This window comes from Streptopelia decaocto, assembly GCF_964273445.1.
Source record: "Streptopelia decaocto genome assembly, chromosome: 3".
In the NCBI taxonomy this organism is placed as follows: Eukaryota; Metazoa; Chordata; class Aves; order Columbiformes; family Columbidae; genus Streptopelia; species Streptopelia decaocto.
In genome coordinates, this window is record NC_138656.1 from 17,131,708 (window position 1) to 17,152,270 (window position 20,563).

The 20,563-nt window shown below is 45.8% G+C and overlaps 1 protein-coding gene across 1 annotated transcript in view; it reads right to left on the reverse strand.

Annotated features, from left to right (window-relative positions):
- Positions 1–13,189, reverse strand: part of LOC309437574 (TOG array regulator of axonemal microtubules protein 2-like) — a gene marked incomplete at both ends in the record, with an annotated part of 29,679 nt that extends 16,490 nt beyond the window's left edge. The window contains 6 exons of the mRNA XM_082048117.1: positions 223–364; positions 1,842–1,989; positions 2,939–3,021; positions 11,519–11,635; positions 12,386–12,520; positions 13,141–13,189. Coding sequence (XP_081904243.1) covers positions 223–364; positions 1,842–1,989; positions 2,939–3,021; positions 11,519–11,635; positions 12,386–12,520; positions 13,141–13,189 — 674 coding nt within the window. The remainder of the gene's footprint in view (positions 1–222; positions 365–1,841; positions 1,990–2,938; positions 3,022–11,518; positions 11,636–12,385; positions 12,521–13,140) is intronic.
- Between the last annotated feature and the right edge of the window lie 7,374 nt (positions 13,190–20,563).

Below are 20,563 nucleotides of genomic sequence, written 5' to 3' on the forward strand. Positions count from 1 at the left end.
AGCCAAGCTAGGAAACAGCAGGGACCTGCTGCGGCTGTAGCGCTGCTATGGACCAAGGCAAATAAAAGGCTGCTCTCACATCTTTATATTGTGATTATTTTGGAGTGGTTTCAGTAGTTCCCTTGGGACATCTGGGCTGTTTGGGCTCAGAGGCACTAGAAAAAAGGTTCTAACTTACCTTTATACTGAGAGGGAGAAAGACTGAACAGGGGGCTTTCTTACCAGTCATCGCTGCTGAGCCATGTGAGCGCGTTGACCAGCGCCTGCTGTGGGTTAGGGTAGGGTTTGGCTTCCTGGGCGTCCCTGCACTGTGGCTCATCTGCCCCCTTGGAGTTGTCCAGAGCAATGGGCGGCAGTGAGGTCACTGTAAGGAGAGCGTCAGATATCAGCATTGCGTACCCCAGGGCAAGGCACCCTGCCACTGAGCAGATGGCAACCCAGTCCCCAGCCAGGATTACATATGCAAGCAAACTGGCATTGATTCAGTGGCTTCCCTGCTGTCTGGCTCATTTTTCCAGCACCCAACCATCTCCCATTCATCGCCAGTTGGGCATCAGCTCCTTGTGTGAACCTGAAAATTGCACACACAGAGACAGCTCCCACATCTGTATGGGTACCACAGCCAGCTTGCAGATTCATAGTGCTGCAGGGCTTACGCTCACCAGGAGCCAGTGCTGCTCAGCAGGACTTGCTAACCCCAGGAGTAAGCTCCTGAGGTGTGCACAAACCTCCCTGTATCATCTGCTGTGACCTGAGGCAGTGGGGACAGAGGGACCCTGTAACTTTCTGAGGAAACATCTCCAGCTGTCCCCAGTGAGCACCGAGCCTGAACAACCAAGTCCTTCTGGGCTTGGTCGAATGCACAAGGAGCAAGTGCCAGGGAATAGTGATACGTGACCTGCTGAGCCTGACAGCACCTCTGTTCCCATTTATCTCAGCTATTCTGGACAGCAGGCAGCTAAGTGCATGTGCATTTTAGCATACCATCGGGAAAGTAGTAGTTGATGGATTTCACTGTTTTCCGAGCATGAGGAATATTTACTATTTCAGAGGTACCCATTGGCTGTATTTTGAAGATGCTGAGGTGAAATTTATTTGTCATCAAATGTACTTGTTTGCAAACTATGCAATGCCTAAGCTTTCTCTTGTGGAAAAAGGCAATTTCTAGTCTTGATAGTTGTGACAAAAAAAAAGCCTTCCAAATGTGAACTGAGAATAAAAATATGTAAATATAGATGCAAATTGTCGGCAAACACAGTTTCTTGATGATAAATATACCAGGTATAAGAACAGTCAGATGACAGATGCATTTCTTATGAAACCTATTTATCATCAAAAGCATTGTAGGTCAAAAACTTCATGCATTGCCTGCAAAAGCTCATTTCCTAAAGTATAGACGTAAACATCTGAGCTGTCTAAAAGTACTGAGTATAAATATTACATAGAATCTGTGCACTACTATGGACTCTGCAGTGTTTTTATGCTACCTTACGTGTTCTACGAAGTACGGAGGAACTGTAAAATCAAAAATATTCAGATGGGTACTAGTTGGGATGTTACCGATACCACTATCACTGACATCAGTGACATATGTATATATGCACAAGTATGTGCATATACACAACTATATTCGAGGTGAACGGAGAGCCATGTCAGGCTAGTTCTGATCAGTTTTGAAAATTGGAGTAGCATCACTAGGAAGGAGCATTCAAAATATCATTCTTAGCTTCCACTCAGATGCAAGTTTAACAGCCTTCCAGTCCAATTTCATAGACATTTGCAACACTATGTAAGTAGCAAGCAAGCAAACAAAAAGGCCCACAACTATTGCAACCACTTACTTTTGTTGGCTGCATCCCTGATGTTCAGTGCAGGGAGCCGCAAGGACTTTTCTGCCTCCTCCTCCCTCTCCCTCAGCACAATCTTCTGCTCTCTCCTTTGCTGGTCGTCTATTTTCTTGTGAGATGACTTGCACAAGACAACACGGATCTAGTTGCAATGGAAATAAATCATGGCACATGAAAAAAGATGCACAAACCACACACACCACCTCATCAGGAACACAGTGGTAGCATGTCATCTTCTTTACTGCAGCTCCATATACATCTCAATAGTTTCAGAAGAATTCCTCCTTTCCTCATCTTGGCAGACAATTACAGCTAGTGATGTGTAACACTCCATTGCCATAACCTTCCACTGGTCCAAGGTGCTGTTTCTCAATCTATGTCAGGAAGCCCTGCTTGAACCAAGAGAGTCATAGCAGCGCTCCAAGACAGATTAAGAGCTCACCTTACCGTGAGCTGGTGGTTCAGTTCCTACAGGCTATGGCAGGGGAATAAAACCCATCTGCAATAACCAGCAATGAGAGGTAATTTGCTGTTTCTTAACATTCATGGCCAGTAATTGCAGTTGCTTCTCACTTTCTTGCTTCTGAATGACTCAGCTGCTCTCTGAGAACCCAGAGTCCAAAAAAGGAGTCACGTGAAAACAAGTTGGAGGAACATTGGTCTTATTGAATAGAAAAACTGTGAATGAGATGGCTGTGAGATACAGCAAGAAGGGTAACTAAGGAAAAGCAACGTCTTCTATTTTATTTTGCAACCTTCCTTGCATTCAGCATTATAATCTTTGCTTCTGTGCTTCCAAGCACGCACTGTGCACATGTTCACTAATGTGTAACTTGCCCTGCCATTCAGATCTTCTCTAAATCGGCCTCCGCACATAAAGAATGCTTTTTGCCTAACCTTAGCACCGCCTCCCAACCAGTAACTTCTGCACCAGGGAAAATACTCAAGTAATTGCTCTGTAGTTGTCAAATGTATTCCAAATAGAATCTGCTCCACAAGAGGGGAAGATTATGATTTTCAGTGACATTTTGTGCTAAGCACTGAACAGTCATTGAAAAGGAAGCCTGCTCACTCCTGTCCTTAGCCCTTACCTTTTCATTGCTGATCTTGAAGTCATCGACACTCAGAAGGCGAGGTGAGGGGAACATTGCAACTGGGGTCTCCAAAGATCTGCCTAAGGATGGAAAGCCCGAATTAAGAGTGAAATCAGCAGCTCACTTGAAGTGCATGTACACTAATGCATGCAGTATGGGCAACAAACAAGAGGAGCTGGAAGCCATCGTGCAGCAGGAAAACTATGACATAGTTGCCATCACAGAAACATGGTGGGATGACTCATATGACTGGAGTGCTGCTATGTGTGGCTACAAGCTCTTCAGAAAAGATAGGCAGGGTAGGAGAGGTGGAGGGGTGGCTTTATATGTTAGAGAGTCACTCGACTCTGTTAAACTTGAGGTCAGCAGTGACAAGGTTGAGTGCCTGTGGACCAGAATCAGAGGGAAGTTCAACAAGGCTGACATCCTCCTGGGTGTCTGTTATAGACCGCCCAACCAGGACGATGAAGGAGATGAATTATTCTACAAGCAGCTGGCAGATGTCTCAAAATCAACGGCCCTTGTTCTTGTGGGTGACTTTAACCTGCCGGATATCTGCTGGGAGCTCAATACTGCACAGAAGAGGCAGTCTAGGAAGTTCTTAGAGTGTATAGAGGACAACTTCCTTCATCAGCTGGTAAATGAGCCTACCAGGGGCAAGACCCCGCTGGACCTACTGTTTACAAACAGAGAAGGGCTGGTGGGAGGTGTAGTGGTTGGAGGCCGCCTGGGGCATAGCAACCATGAAATAATAGAATTTTCAATACTCAGAGATGCAGGGAGAGCCATTAACAAAACCTCTATGCTGGACTTCTGGAGGGCAGATGTTTGCCTATTCAGAAGTCTAGTTCAGAGCATACCCTGGGAAACAATGCTTAAAAACAAGGGGGCCCAGGAGGGTTGGACATGCTTCAAGCAGGAGGTTTTGAGTGCACAGGAACAGGCTATACCAGTGTGCCGAAAGGCTAGCCGGCGGGGAAGACAACCGGCTTGGCTAAACAGGGGGATTCTGAATGAAATCAGAAATAAAAAGAGACTTTACCGACTGTGGAAAAAAGGGCTGGCTACTTATGAAGAATTTATGGAAATAGCTAGATCATGCAGAAAAAAAATCAGGGAAACAAAAGTGCAATTTGAAGTTAATTTGGCCAATTCTGTCAGGGATCATAAAAAGTCCTTCTTCAAATATGTTAACAACAAAAGGAGGGGCAAGGAAAACCTCCATTCTCTGTTGGACTTTGAGGGAAATATAGTTAACAAAGATGAGGAGAAACCTGAGGTAATTAATACCTACTTTGCCTCAGTTTTTACCAGTAAGACAGGTGGCCCTCAGGACAACTCATCTCTGGAGGTGGTTGACAGAGATAGGAAGCCAAATAGGCCCCTTGTATTCCAGGAGGAAATAGTTGGTGATTTACTGAGCCATCTGGATCCTCACAGGTCTATGGGACCAGATGGGATCCATCCTAGGGTGATGAGGGAGCTAGCAGAACTTGCCAAGCCGCTCTCCATTATCTTCCAACAGTCCAGGCTCACTGGGGAGGTCCCATGTGATTGGAAATTGGCCAATGTTACCCCAGTCCACAAAAAGCTGACCCTGGCAACTACAGGCCTGTCCAGAGAAGAGCAACACGACTGGTGAAGGGACTTGAACATAAGACCTATGGGGAGAGGCTGAGGGAGCTGGGGTTGTTTAGTCTAGAGAAGAGGAGGCTTAGAGGTGACCTCATCACTCTCTATAACTACCTGAAGGGAAGTTACAGCCAGGTGGGGATTGGTCTCTTCTCCCAGGCAGTTAGCAAGAGGACAAGGGGGCATGGGCTTAAACTCTGCCAGGGGAAATTTAGGCTGGATATTGGAAAGAAATTCTTTACAGAGAGAGTGGTCAGGCATTGGAATGGCCTGCCCAGGGAGGTGGTGGACTCGCCGTCCCTGGAGGTTTTTAAACTGAGATTGGACATGGCACTTAGTGCCATGGTCTAGTAAACGGACTAGAGTTGGACCAAGGGTTGGACTCGATGACCTCTGAGGTCTTTTCATCCCAGTCGATTCTGTGATTCTGTGATAAGGTTGTGTAATTTTTAAGATACTGTCTGTCTCACTTTACTTAGTAAGCTAACTTTGCTGAAATCTTAAACTGTATGTTGTAAAGTTCTGCTCATATTCACTGAACTTGTATCTACTTAATGAAAACAAAAGCAGATACAGACAATCATGGACACCTAAGACAAGTCCTGTTTTGTACTTTGCTGAGCTAAACAGGATTCATTTTGACCAAATAATGCCTTCAAGGACAGCACAAAGTGGCTATGGACTATAAACATGTCTGCAATTAAACAAAATAAGGGCCTGTCTGAAGACAGTGAAAGAATCCAGTGAGAAGCAAGAAGACCCCAGATTCAAATAATGTTATTGGACTGAATCATCGCATGAGGGGACATAAGCAGGTTGAGATGCAGAATCCATGGCCTGTTTTCCTTTACTCTTTGTGTCTCTTAGATATAAACTGTTGACCAAGTCTGGGGCTAAGTTTGGATCTAGCCACACCTAGACTCCTCTCCAAGAAGGAGTTTAGAAAGCAAGGGCATCCTTTCTGAAACTCATGACTCAACGGGAGGGCCTCCCTCTACCCTTTCACATCTCCTGCCCCCATGTAAATCACTCTAAACAACTCTCACACGATTCTCCTTGATATCTCCCTCACACAGGAGGTAGCAGACTGACCTTTGATGTCACTCTCTGAAGCTGCGCTCTGAGCTAAACACTGCTCACTGGGAAACTGTGGCAGTCGTCGAGGACAGTAACCTCAAATGATTCTGTTTGGTGGTGCACTTGCATTCCAGCATTGTGACAGCTCAACATTCTACATATTTGCATATGTTTTGCTAGTTGTCCATCCATGACTGCAGGATTTCTTTCCTCTCCTTTCAAAGGGTAGACAACCCACAATGGTCTCTAGAGTTTGGCAATGTCCAATAAGTAGATACTTTCCGAAGTTATAATAGTTTGAAAGTCCTTTGTTCCTGTAATTCCCACTCAATTTTGGATTGAGTTTTGGTTTGGTTTGGTTTTAGATTTCTCTTCACAACAAAGAAAATACTAGGACACAAACAATTAATCACCAGGTATTATAACTAAAAGGAGGTTTGCACTCTGCATTAGATGTCCCCACTGGCATATTTGATTATTGTATCTGCAGGACACAAATTGTCCATCCAAATCTTCTCCTTTGTTCTGCTTCACCATTACAGGGCTTTATTCCCTGCTTTCTTTACTGCAGAGACACCCAAAAGCAACAAAAACGTAGCCTGCCCCCCAAAATTTCTGATATTGGCTGTTCCTGAAAATTCAAGATTATACACAGCATTTTTCCATGCCTCGTGTCCTGTTCAGTATCTTCCCCATTCCTCTAAGGCTGGCCTCTCACTTGTACAGCATGAAGAAGAGCTGCTGCACTTGCCAGCATCTCCAGGGTCTCGTGATCAGCACTTTGAATGCAGCTTTTGTACACGCTCTTCCTCCCTGAGCTGAGCAGCTTTCCTGGGCGCCGGCACTGCCGCTGCAGGCAAACATCCTCCAGGCAAAAGCTGCAGAAACAGGACTGCAACAAGCCCAACTGAAGGAGTCTCCAGTCTGCTGCAGCCCTTTACCTGCTGTGAAATCATCTTGCATTGCCATGGTGGGGGGGAGCGATGGGTTCTTTGCAGATGAGAGTCTACTTGATGAGTGAGCTTCTGATCGGTGGACCTGATACAGCTGCTGGTGGGTTCCCCTGCAGCATCAGGAGCCTGCATGGAAAAATAACACTGCTAGTGCAAGTGACAGCCACCGATTCCTGGTATCGCCTTGCCTACAGGGTTCCTGCGTACAAAACAACATTAAAATATATTTAAGCTACATTTTCCACATTCTGTCAAAATCATAGCCATAAAGTACAAACACTGGACGAAGACTACTGTTGGCATAACGAGGGAAACGTAACTCCACCCCAGCAGCTGCTCTCCCCACGGCTGTACGGGCACGGCAGCAGAGGCAAGTCTCTCAGCAGGCCCAGTGCTGTTGGGCCCAGCACAGCGTCTCGGGGTTGTTCCCACTGACCTCGGTGCTGCTGCCACTGCAGCAGGAGCATTGTTTCACACATTGGATACAAAGAGCTGTAATGTCATGCTGGACTTACCCCAAGAATAACTGGAAAAATGGGGGATAGAATAGTTTGCTCTTTTTTAATACAAATGTACTTGGATTTTAGGGGGGGTTACCAAGGCTGATGATAGTGGAGACTGGTGTGTCACTCGTATCTGTAGCACTTTTCACCAGTCTGCAAGACTTCTTTTCTGCAGAAAGGGGTAGGTAAGATTTTCTGACACATCCATGAGTAATTCTGAGCCACAACTCAAACCACAAGCCAAATACTTCCAAATCTGCCACTCCTTGGGAAAGGAAGGAGAAAAGCAGCTGAAACAACTGCTGTTGTAGCTGAATTGCCTACATTTATAGCATTGCTCAGGTATCTATCATGCTTGCAGCACCTCAGCAAGCCTGAGGCTACAGCACAACCCAGAGTCAGGGCTGCCAGCTATCCAGAAACTGCCTGCCATTCTCACATCAGCAAGCACACATCCCAAGGGGCTCGAGGAGTTGTAGGCAGTGTTATAGTGCACAGGGTATATGAGAGTAAAGGAAGTTTATGCTTAGCCCTTCAGGTTAGTGCTACAGCAAAATGTGACATTTTTCAGCCTCAGTCTCTGCAGACACTTTCCTTAACACTTTGGTTGCTTTCACTTCGAAACTCTATAGAGATTTCTTTCCACCTTCTGATAGGTACCTCAGTTACCATACAGGGCTTTTGCTTCCTTAAATGGATTAACCCATTTCTTATGGCCTAAGTGAGAGGTAAGAAGGGATTTTGCTGAGTGTACCTTAGGATAAGAGGTCAGGATGGTAAACCAGCAGTAAAGTTCCTACAAACGTCAGTGAGTACAGAAGGATGCCAATGTGAGCTGCTTTTGAAAATCCACTCATAGGTGCCTCTGAAGGTCTGCAAACAGAACAACTATCACATGCTAGCTAAGTGCAGCCAGAAGGATCAATCACAGAACAGTTCAGTTAAATTATTACAGAAGGAAAAATGCCTCTGCACCAGATGGAAGAAGCAAAGGCAGGTTCCTATTAATGTATTCTGTAAGCTTCAAACAAATCACGAAGAATGCCTGTACAGAGACTTTAGGTACCCTCCTATCAGTCAAACTTATAGTCAGATAAAATGCTATCCTCAAGCAAATTTCAACAGAAATTGTTCATGTTGCAGCAAGGCCCTGTACTGCTCCACCTCCTACCCAAGAGATTTAATTCTGCTCAAAAGCTGTCAAAGTGTTCATCTGGAATAAAGCAAGTGATTTCAGAAAGGATGGAGTCAACTGACACAGTCAGGCCACTTCTGGCTTTCACCCTTTTTTTGTTAGTCTAGATAAATTCACAGAGACAGCTTAAGGTCAAGGAATGAAGGTGCTTAGAAGGTTTTTAGAGGCTAATTCCCATTACTTTCAATGGAAGGCAGGCACTAAATACCTTTAAAAATAGAGATGTAGGTCTATTTGGACTGCGTACTTTAAAACAAGCAATGGAGTTATAATTGTGAGTTGGACTAGGGCTTAAAGCAGGGATTAAGGTATATTTTCTTTCATCTCACTGTATAGGATAAATATCTAAGAAATATGCCAGTGGCAATTTTGGCTGATTAAATGAAGCTGAGGATGCCACATTTCCTAAGGTATTTCAAATACCCAAGCTAAAGTTGTAAGTCATAGAATGAGTGTATTCTGTAGCTAGGGGAGAAGGCTGCCTCTGCCACTGACTTACCCTGCACCACAAAGCCAGGCTCTCCATGCCTCAGGTCTGTTCCTCTGCCAGGCTGTCCTACCTAAATGCTAACACACTGTAAATGCAACTAAGAAAGGCATTACTTACCACACCTCTGTGGCCCCCCCAGGGTTAATTGCTTAAATTCAGGGCATAGTTCCTAATTCAGGCCAGCTACATGATATGGAAAACCCCAAATGTACAGCTATGCAGGGCCACCCCTTTCTCCCTTGCACTGAAACCACTGTAACCCGAATTATCATTAGGCAGAGCAATTTGCCTGCAGCCTGGGGGAAGCGTTGGGTGTGCAGGACTCATCTTCTGCCACTACTGACAGGAGACTGGAGAACAAGCTGGTGCCATTCTCTGTACAGAGGAGAACAGTGGCAGAGGTTCCCTACGAAGCGAAAAAGTGTTTGAAAATGGCTTTCTGGAGAGGAAAAAATGGAACAGAGCTGCATTTGAACAGCTCCAGGCCCTGTGATGTTTCAGTCGACAGTAAATGTGCTCCTTGTCATCCTTCTGCTGGGTTAATCAAAAGGAAATGCATCCTCTGGGATTTTCAGCTTCTTTGGATCATTAGTAACCAGTAAATGCAAACAGAGATTATTTAATGCTACCATTACTTTCTTTCCCACCTAACAAGCTGTTTCTCTGGTGGCTTCCCAGAGCAATAAACATACAGTAGCATTACATGAGACATGCTGATACCAACAACCCTGTAGAGTTCATCAGGATTGGAGCCACTGTGGAGGTTGAATCAAATATCTCACCAGCTAGAGAGTTGTTGTTAGGATAAAATTAACTTGGAGTGATGACAGTTGTTTGGGGTTTTTTTGGCCAGTGGATTTCAGCTTACAGGGCCCTAATGCATCTTTAACATGAAGTTTTTACATGGAGAAAACAGCCATCGCCCAGTGGCACTGGGCAGCTTCCCCAGGCCTGTGGGAGAATCACGAGTCAGATCCCTGCGCTACTAATTGTATCTCTCACCCCTTTTCGATGTTCTTGGTGTCAAAGCTGCTTAGGTTAGAGGCACAGCTCCCAGGAAGTGCTCCTTTATCTTTCCTCTGCACGATGGTGCAAGCAGGATTACACATCCAAAATCTCCTTTCACTTATCGTTGAACTTACTGTTTTGAGGAATTTCTGAACCAGCAAACTGCTTTCTCAAATATTTACTTGTTACTAACAATTGTTACTAATTTTGTTTAAGTTGTTAACAATATTAACCAATTGGCACACACCAAAGATGTAATGTTAAAAGCATCACCCACATGACGCTTTTTTTATAAGTTCTGCCCTCAGCTTTCATTCAGAAGATCTTAAAAGTTCAATGCCCCTATCGAAAATTCCTTTAATGGCTGCCTCTCAACAGAGCAGGCCTGCTCAACCATGAAACGAGTTACCACAAGCAGCAGCTTACCCAGGGCAGCAAATCAAGAGTTAGGAATAAGCTGATCTGAATGCCAAACCTCATTAGCTCCTTCAAAAAGCACTTGAGCAATCCCTCATGCCAGCTCTAATGAGATGTTGTGCTGGACACCACGGTTATTTGAGTACTGTACACAATTTGCTCCCACTGAGCACTGCGACGGTCTCTGTTGGAGCTGTGGCCAAGGGCGGTCATTCCCCAAAGGTGGGTGATCGATTGCTCTGTGGGCTCCTGTGACTGCATGACACAATGAGACGAGAAAGAGCCAAGTACACTGACACACCTTGAGTGTAACCCAACCTCGACCAAAAGCGTCAAAACGTTTCCCCTCCTCACCTAGGCATTTTGAAGAAAACCTTCAAAATGTGAGATCCGGAGCTCATGCAGGGTTTTGCAGAGCATCTCATGCAGAGAGGTCCTCGCTGCAGGGGCTAGTGCTAGAAAAAGCATGCAACAATCAGCTGCTGCATCTCTTCTGAGAGCGGGTCTTCACGGCACATAGGATTTCTGCCATGGATGAAGGCCCTAGATGCCAAACACTCAAGGCTTGGGTACAGATGCAGTCACAATCAGCACCTTGAACTAGATGCATCCTCAAATTAAGTCCAACCAGTGGCCCATGTCTTGAAATGTTAGATCAGCTGTTTCTCAGCTCACATCTGTTTCTTCTAAAAGAATTTTCCTTAGAAATATTTGGCTCGTCTTCATCAGTGCCTTCCTCTCAGCAGCCTCGGGGAAAGGGATCTCCTGCCTCATACTCCGGTGTGAAGCCATCTCTCAGGACTACTAAAATACGTTCCCTGGCCAGTAGTTTTCTGCTGGTAGTGCCCTGAAGAGTGTTCCACACATCTTTCATACAGGCACAAAACAATGCCAAGCACGCTAACTACAGCAGGTTTCCACAAACAGCTGCATAAATCCAAGATAACTGCAAGTGAGCATTCTAAGGGCCCTGCTGGTTTGACTGAAAATGGGTAAATTTTCTTCGTGCATTTAGAAACCGTTCTTTTTTATAGCTAGCATGCTCATTAGTTGGACTTAGTTTGAGAACAAGAGATAACACCCCAGGACAGAGTTAATGTTTTTAATTGCTCTGGTCTGAGAGCCAAGGACACTCTGAGCTCTGCCCACAGGTGTGAGGCAGCGAGGAAGGGGGGCAGAGATGGAGCAGAGCTTGACTGACATCCACACCAATCAATGAGAGTATTGCATCCCATTAGCATCATGCCACGTGGGGGTGGCCGCCTCCTTGCCCAGTGCTGAAGTCTTGCACATCAGCCTCACTGGCCCAGTCGTCCAGGGTAGGAATGGCATTTGGTTTCCTCCCATCGCCATCCCCATCCTCATTCAAGAACCTCTGCTGCTTCTTCATCTCGATTGTCAATATGGACTGAAAAGAAGCTGCAGATCAGGTAAAAAGAAAGAAGTGTGTTAGTTGACCTCACACCTTTACAATCAACCCATCCAATAAGTGAGACATTCACAGATTTTTTTAATACTTCAGAAGATCACATTGCTTTATTTTACATAAAACTAGCTTCAGTTTACTTCCTTTGAACACCATTGAGCTAGCAAGCCAGGAGAGAGAGGTTAAAAACCCCACTGGTAACAGGGGGCAAGAGATTCCCATTTCAGGCCTTGGCTTCTGTGAAGACTGCCAGTAAAGACCCACACAGTGCTACTGGTATTTCTGAAAAGCAGAAAGACATCTCAGCAAGCAGGCAGATCTTGCCAGCGTTTCTACAGCACCATCCCATACTCAAGGTCAGATCTGATGGGCAAGCAGAGGAAGAACTAGGAATTTACCTATGGCAAGACCACACACTAATAGCAAGGATAGAAACAGACCTTGCATCTCATTACCATGCCTGATTTATGGCAGTTGGGCCACAGTCCCTGTCCTGGCTGGCAGTGGTAGTGATTTGGCTACTGTTGATGAAGGAGAAAGCGTAATGAACTAATGATAGCGAGATGTGATGCCATATGCACCACTGAAGGAGGGCAGGATCATCTGCAGCTCTCTGTCAGCCACCTGCTCTGATCCAGAGCCAGCACATGAGGACTGACCTCCAAGGACCCTTTCTCCCTGATTTTTTTTTTTTTTCATTTGGCTGAGGCGACCATTGCGCATTCAACCCCCTTCCATCTCACCTTCTTCTTCAGTGGTCCAACTGCTGCCACAAAACTGCAAGTTTGAATCAATGCTTCCGCCTCGCAGAGCCTTGTATCTGGGTTTGAATTTGGGAACGCTCCCACAGTAGACACCAATTGAGGTGTGGTATTTAGCTTTAAAATAAGGACAGTACAAAAGACTCAACTTCACAACATTTGATATGGAGACAAAAAAAACAGACACTTTTTTTCATAGAAGATTAACACACCAGTCCTGGCCTCTGGAATGGTCACTGTGATGTGTGCTCTCAACCTACACCCAGCCACACCAGCAGCAGTTTGATACAGGCTCCAAAGGAGAGAAAGGCCTGAGCTGTAGCCAGGCCAAGAACTTCTTTTAGGAAACCCACAAGGAAGTAGAATGGCAGAATGAACAATGATAAGTTGTGGGTGCAAGGAGTCTCAAGCAGACCTTTCCCACTGTATGCAATTTGACTTCAAGCCAATCACTTTATTCCATAAATATTGTAATAAGTGATGGTCAAAATTGTTATTGTTGAGCAAATCGAGTAGGATTCAATTATATTATGCATATTGTTGTAAGCAGTAACTACGCTTGTACAAGTTTGATTATGTTTTGTAGAACCTTGTAATATTAGTTAAGCCAACCCTGGAGCACCAGATAACAGAGTGCCCGGATGGAGCACCAGATAACAGAGTGCCCAGATGGTACAACAGATAACAGAGCGCCCGGCAGCTCGTGGACACTGTCAACTAGCCAACCAGGAGCTAACTCGTCAGGGTGTCCCAGCGTGTGAACGAGTACATAACATATATAAGCATATACGAAAAGTTGAGTGTGTGTGCCGTTGGCGGAACCGAGTTCCCCCGGTCACCCAGCGCTGTTTTGCCTAATTACCGCTTGCTTTAAATTCGCTTGCTTAATAAAATTAACTGATTAGCTCAAAAACTCGTCTTCATTTATAACAAATTTTGGTGCCGTGACTCGGATTAAGGACTTCTAGGAGGGCCTTCTAAACTTCGGGGAGGCGCCCCGTCCCGTTTTTAGATGGCCCTGGAGTGGACGAAGGCTCGCCCTGAAATTTTAACCTCCGAACCCTAAATTCAGGTAATTAGGCAAAAGAATAAAAACCCCGTAAATTTTGTGCACAAAGAGCCGGACGAAGACCCGAGGGAGGGTAAGTATAGAAAGTGATTCCGTTCGGTTGGGGTGGGTTTCCTGGAGTGTGCTTGAACGAGACGCCCCCCCCCGCCTTGTGGGGAGGAAGCGAAGCGAGTGTGGACTCTGCCGTAAGGCAGAGCGGGACCTTCTAGTAGTGCGGTTCTCATTGCCCGCGAGGGCGTGAACCACGAACAAGGGGTGCATGTGTGTGTGTGAAAGAAGGCACTCCGGAAGATGGGACAGAGGAAGAGCAAGCCCTCTGATCTCATGGGGAAGGGACCCAAGGAGAGGTTTCCAGATATTCCCTGGGATTCCCCAATGGGCTTTATGCTCAAAAATTGGGAAGGTGCATCTTGCACGAGAAATAAGAGTAAAGAGAAAATGGTATATTATTGTATGTATGTCTGGTGTAACCAGCAGATTAGACCAGATCATTTATTTTGGCCAATTTTTGGTTCATTTGAAGATTGGATTTGTCAGGCCCTAAATCTTTATGTAAATGATAAGGAGCCCTTTAATCCTGAGGAGAGCGAGTATGCGCGTTGTTGGTTACCTTCTGCCACTCGCGCTGGTATTTTCGCTTTAAGTGAAAAGAAATTTGGCCGCAAAAAGAGGGTTCCTGAGGAACCTCCACCCGCTCCCCCTCCTTATAATCCCCCATCAGCAGCAAATCCAAGACCCCCCTCTCCCCCAATGCCTTCGGCCCCTGAGGAAGAGGAGACCGACTCTTCAGGGTCAACGGGAGATACTCGAAGACTCACAAGGAGTCAAGCTAGGCAGCAGATTACATCAGAAATAGGACAACAGGCACCCTTAGAGACGGGGTTATATCCGTTGCGAGAAATAGCGATGGGAGGTCCACAACCCGGGGTAGGGTTTGTGTCAGTGCCTCTGAATTCGGGGGATGTGAGAGAATTTAAGAAGGAAATGGGGAGTTTACTAGAGGACCCCCTAGGAGTGTCGGAAAGGGTAGATCAGTTTTTGGGGCCCAATTTATATACTTGGGATGAGTTACAAGCAATTTTAGGGATATTGTTCACCACAGAAGAGCGGGAAATGATCAGGAGGGCAGGAATGAGAGTCTGGGACCAGCAACACCAGCAAGGGCCGGGTGCTGACATTAAGTGGCCCCAGCAGCGCCCTAATTGGGACAATCAAAACCCGGAACACAGGGGCCATATGGGAGATCTCCGCACTATAATCATACAAGGGATTAAAGAATCAGTCCCTCGGGGGCAGAACATAAATAAAGCTTTTAATGAACAACAAAAGAAAGATGAGACTCCCACAGAATGGTTAGAAAGATTAAGAAAGAGCTTGCAGCTTTACTCCGGGATAGACCCTGCGACACCGGTCGGGCAAGCTCTTCTAAAAACTCAGTTCGTGGCGAAGTCATGGCCGGATATTAGAAAGAAGTTAGAGAAGTTGGAAGACTGGCAAGAGAAAGGGTTGGACGAGTTGCTAAGGGAAGCGCAGAAGGTTTATGTGAGAAGGGAGGAAGAGACCCAGAGGAGACAAGCTAAAATTCTGGTAGCGGCAGTTCGAGAGGGACAGAGGACGGCTCCACAGAAGGGGGGGCCACCACGCCTAGGTGGGAACGGGCCGCCTCAGGGGAGCCAAGTTGGACCGAAGGATTTGAGAGAAATAGAATGTTTTTACTGCCAGAGGAAGGGACATATGCGTATGAATTGTAGGAAACGTATACAGGATGAAAAGATGTATCACGTGGAGTAGAGGTGTCAGGGGCTCTATCTGCTGGGGACTTCTAAAACAACAGAGCCCTTGATAAAATTGAAGTTAGGTCCTGTCCTGGTTTTGTTAAAAACAAGTTTCTCTTTCAGTGAATTTTGCCTGTCAGCTAAAGCCTTCATATTAACTGCATTTTCCTGGAGATCCAGACACATGTTTTGGTAAACCTAGCAATGGAATGCAAACATATTGATAAGCATGGATGGACATCTCGCGAGAGGGGCGACGAGAAACAAGTGACCAAGAAACTGACCAACTGTGTATAACATTCCATTCACGTGAATACTTCATATAAAAGTGGGAGATCACGAGGATCTCGTCCCTTTTTTCCCTTTTTCCTTATGGCCGACCTTAGGAGAGGATCTGGCTGGTCGTCCCTGAGAACTGAGGCCTAGTGACAGACTGAATCCAGCTCCGCTTGGCTGCAGAGTCTAATCCAGGACTTTGGTGGCCGGCTCTGCAGTTGCTGAGACTTTCAAGATTGGTTTTGTATATTTTGTATTATTTTCTCTATTCTTATTAGTAGCATTAGTAAAATATCTTTAATTTTTCCAACTCTCTTCTCTCTGTCCTTCTTTCCCTCCCAATCGCCTGTCCTTAGTGGGAAGGGGGGAGAGGGAGGGGCAAAACGGGGGAAGTGGGGGGGAGAGGAGGTTAACAATACATCTGCCAGGGTTTTATTGTCACCCCGCAATCTTAACCCTCGACAGATAATTGGCGCCCGACGTGGGGCAAGAGAAAGGGGTAAATTTGAAGATTTTTGGCTTTTCTGCTGCTCTGACGTACCTTTCAGTTTTCTTGGCACGGTGCCAACTCATAGAGTTGTGATACTTGCGCGTCTGTTTGCTTCGGACATTATTTAGTGGTATTAAGGCAAAGTGAATTACACTGATTTAAAGATGTTATGGCATAAGTTGTATCAGTTGTTTTCTACATTGTGCTCGCTGATTCCATATCTGTGTTGGGCTTTCTTTCTTAATCGAAGTATTCATTATATAACAACAAGGAACTGGACAATGATCATGATGATACTGTGTGGTTTGTCACTGGTTTATTTCATTGTACTGCAGCTGCTAATTAATTTCTACTCGCTTCTGCTTTACCTTGAAAAGCCTCCAGGAGAGATTAAAGAGCAGAACGGCTCTGTGTTTGCTAATTGGTCAAGCGAATCTTTAGAAAGGCTGACTAACAATACTTTCGTTTTTTCGCTAGGAGAGTTTGCAAATGTTTTAGAGAATTTTGAATATTCTTGGAGTTTTGACAGAACTGTGATGGTGTTATCTGGTTTGCTGAATGTGTGTCAGTTTGTGCTTCTGTTAAGAGAAATGGCGTTCAACAGGAGGTTTGCGTCTCTTTGTTGTCCTGAGATTTGCGGTGTGTCTTCGGAAGCTTTAGCAAAAAGCTCTCCTAGCCGCTCGAGAAAGAGCAAAACAGCAAAAGCAGCTGCCGCCGTTTTGCAGGCTGAAGGTACAACTCCTACGCAGAATTCCTCTGCCGCTACTGATAACAGTACTTCTCCAGCCTCACAGGCTAAGGCAGCCCCCCTTTCTTCACACACTGGGCACTGTTGCTGCTGTAACCACAGTAACCACTGTGACAGTCATTCAGACTCTGGAAATGAATCAAATGATGGCAAACCCATATCAGCATCAGTTGCCGGTTGTAAGAAAGTCACTAGAAAGACTACCCGTGCAGCAGATGATGGCACAGGGCCAACATCAACCCAAGGGCCATCATCATCAGGACAGGGAGGAGATGAAGTGACCATCACTCGGTCCTTTTCTCCAGGTGAGCTGAGAGATCTGCGAAAAGACTTTAGTCGTCGTGAAGGCGAGAATATTTTAACCTGGCTGCTCCGATGCTGGGACAATGGGGCAGGAACAATTGAATTGGAAGGTGGTGAAGCCAGGCAGCTGGGATCTCTGTCAAGAGATTCCACCATTGATAGGGCAATTTCAAGAGAGTCTAATGCCACTACTCTCTGGGCCCGACTCCTGGCAGCTATGAAAGTAAGATTTCCCTACAAGGAAGATTGTATATCCAAGTTAGGGAAATGGAATACTATGGAGAGAGGTATTCAGTTCCTGAGAGAATTAGCTGTGCGAGAGATCATTTATTTTGGGCCAAACAGCCAAGAGGGGACAGACCCAGATAGAATCAATTGTACACGACCTCTGTGGCGCAGATTTGTACAAAGTGCACCACCTGCATATGCTAAGTCATTGGCAGGAATGGTCTGGTCAGCTGGAGGTGTACAAGATATTACTGAAGTGATTGAGCAGCTCCGGAACTTTGAGGACAGCCTTGCTGGTTCTCTACGGGCTTGTGTCTCTGCTGTAGAGAAACTGTGTGAAAAATCTGATGACCGATTTGAAAAGCTATTGCAAGAAATCAAAGAACTCAGAGAAGACACATACCATTCACGACCTGCACAAACCTATGTTTCAGCTGTTAGGAAAAGGCGTTTCCAGTCTCGAGAGAGAGGACAGAGGCAGCCCACAAAAAGAGGTTCACTGTGGTTCTTCCTACATGAGCAGGGAGAAAACATGAATAAGTGGCATGGAAGACCTACCTCAGAACTTCAGGAACGAGTACGTGAGATCAAAGGAAAAACACCTAGGAAGGTGGCTGCTCCAGTTTACAAAAGGAGCAGAAGAGATTCTGATGCTCTTGAAGGAACCTCTAATTCACATCCAGAGACTGTGCAAAACAGAAATTAGAGGTGCCCTGCCTCCAACCAGGTGGAGGAAAGGGATAACAGAGTTTATTGGACTGTACAAATACGATGGCCTGGTACAACACACCCCCAGGAGTACAAAGCTTTAGTGGACACTGGTGCACAGTGCACAATAATTCCTTCTAATTATAAAGGAACGCAATCCATCAATATTTTTGGAGTGACTGGGGGATCCCAGGAACTGACTGTTGTAGAGGCTGAAATGAGCCTAACTGGAAAAAACTGGCAAAAGCATCCTATTGTGACTGGTCCAGATGCTCCGTGCATCCTTGGCATAGACTACCTCAAGAGAGGGTATTTTAAGGACCCAAAAGGGTATAGGTGGGCATTTGGTATAGCAGCTGTGGACACTGAGAAAATTGAACAGCTGTCTGATTTGCCTGGTCTTTCAGATGACCCTTCTGTTGCAGGACTGCTGATGGTTGACGATCAGCAGGTGCCAATTGCTACCACGACGGTGCATCGCCGGCAATATCACACCAATCGAGACTCTTTGATTCCTATTCAGAAGTTGATCCGTCAATTGGAAAGCCAGGGTGTGATCAGTAAGACTTGCTCACCTTTTAACAGCCCAATCTGGCCAGTGCGTAAGTCTAGTGATGAGTGGAGACTAACTGTAGACTATCGTGGCCTGAATGAAGTTACGCCACCACTGAGTGCTGCTGTGCCGGACATGCTAGAACTGCAATTTGAACTGGAGTCAAAGGCAGCTAAGTGGTATGCTACAATTGACATTGCTAATGCATTTTTCTCTATTCCTGTAGCAGCAGAGTGCAGGCCGCAGTTTGCTTTCACCTGGAGAGGCATCCAGTACACGTGGAATCGCTTGCCCCAGGGGTGGAAACACAGTCCTACCATCTGCCATGGACTGATCCAGACCACGCTGGAGCAAGGTAAAGCTCCAGAACACTTGCAATATATTGATGACATCATCGTATGGGGCGACACAGCGAAAGAAGTCTTCGAGAAAGGTGAGAGAATAATTCAGATTCTTTTGGATGCTGGTTTTGCCATAAAACGAAGCAAGGTCAAGGGACCTGCACGAGAGATCCAGTTTTTAGGAATAAAATGGCAAGATGGCCATCGTCAGATCCCAATGGATGTGATCAACAAAATTGCTGCAATGTCTCTACCTACTAATAAAAAGGAGACACAGACTTTCTTGGGCGTTGTAGGTTTTTGGAGAATGCATATTCCTGACTACAGCCACATTGTGAGCCCTCTCTATCGAGTGACTCGTAAAAAGAACCAATTTGAGTGGGACCCTGAACAACGACAAGCCTTTGAACAAATTAAGCGTGAGATAACTCATGCGGTGGCCCTTGGACCAGTTCGGACTGGACTAGATGTTAAAAATGTGCTCTACACCGCAGCCGGAGATAATGGACTTACCTGGAGCCTCTGGCAGAAAGCACCAGGAGAAACCCGAGGTCGACCCTTAGGTTTTTGGAGTCGAGGATACAAAGGATCTGAGGCCAATTATACTCCAACTGAAAAAGAGATACTAGCAGCTTATGAAGGAGTTCGAGCTGCTTCAGAAGTGATCGGTACTGAAGCACAGCTCCTCCTGGCACCTCGACTGCCAGTGCTGAGCTGGATGTTCAAAGGGACGGTTCCCTCTCCACATCATGCAACCGAAGTTACGTGGAGTAAATGGATTGCATTGATCACGCAACGAGCTCGAATTGGAAGTCCCAATCGCCCAGGTATCTTAGAAGTGATTACAGACTGGCCAGAAAGCAAAGACTTTGGGATGTCTCCAGATGAGGAGGAAGTAAAACGTGCTGAAGAAGCACCACCGTATAATACTCTTTCAGAGACTGATAAGCAGTATGCACTGTTCACAGATGGATCCTGTCGTCTTGTAGGAAAACATCGAAGGTGGAAAGCTGCTGTGTGGAGTCCCACACGACAAGTTACAGAAGCCACTGAAGGACAAGGTGAATCTAGTCAGTTTGCAGAAGTGAAAGCCATCCAGCTGGCTTTGGACATTGCTGAACGAGAGAAGTGGCCAATACTTTATCTCTATACTGACTCATGGATGGTAGCAAATGCCTTGTGGGGGTGGCTACAGCAATGGAAGAAAAGCAACTGGCAGCGCAGAGGTAAACCCATTTGGGCTGCCACACTGTGGCAAGACATTGCTGCTCGGCTAGAGAGCCTGCCTGTGAAAGTTCGTCATGTAGATGCTCATGTGCCTAAAAGTCAAGCCACCGAGGAACATCTAAACAACCAACAAGCGGATCAAGCTGCTAAGATTAAAGTAGCTGAGGTGGACTTGGACTGGCAACATAAAGGTGAACTTTTCCTAGCTCGGTGGGCCCATGATGCTTCAGGGCATCAAGGTAGAGATGCAACATATAAATGGGCTCGCGATCGAGGGGTGGATTTAACTATGGACACTATTTCACAGGTTATTCATGAATGCGAGACTTGCGCCGAAATCAAACAAGCGAAACGGTTAAAGCCTGTATGGTATGGGGGGCGATGGTTAAAGTATAAGTATGGAGAAGCTTGGCAGATTGATTATATTACACTTCCACAAACA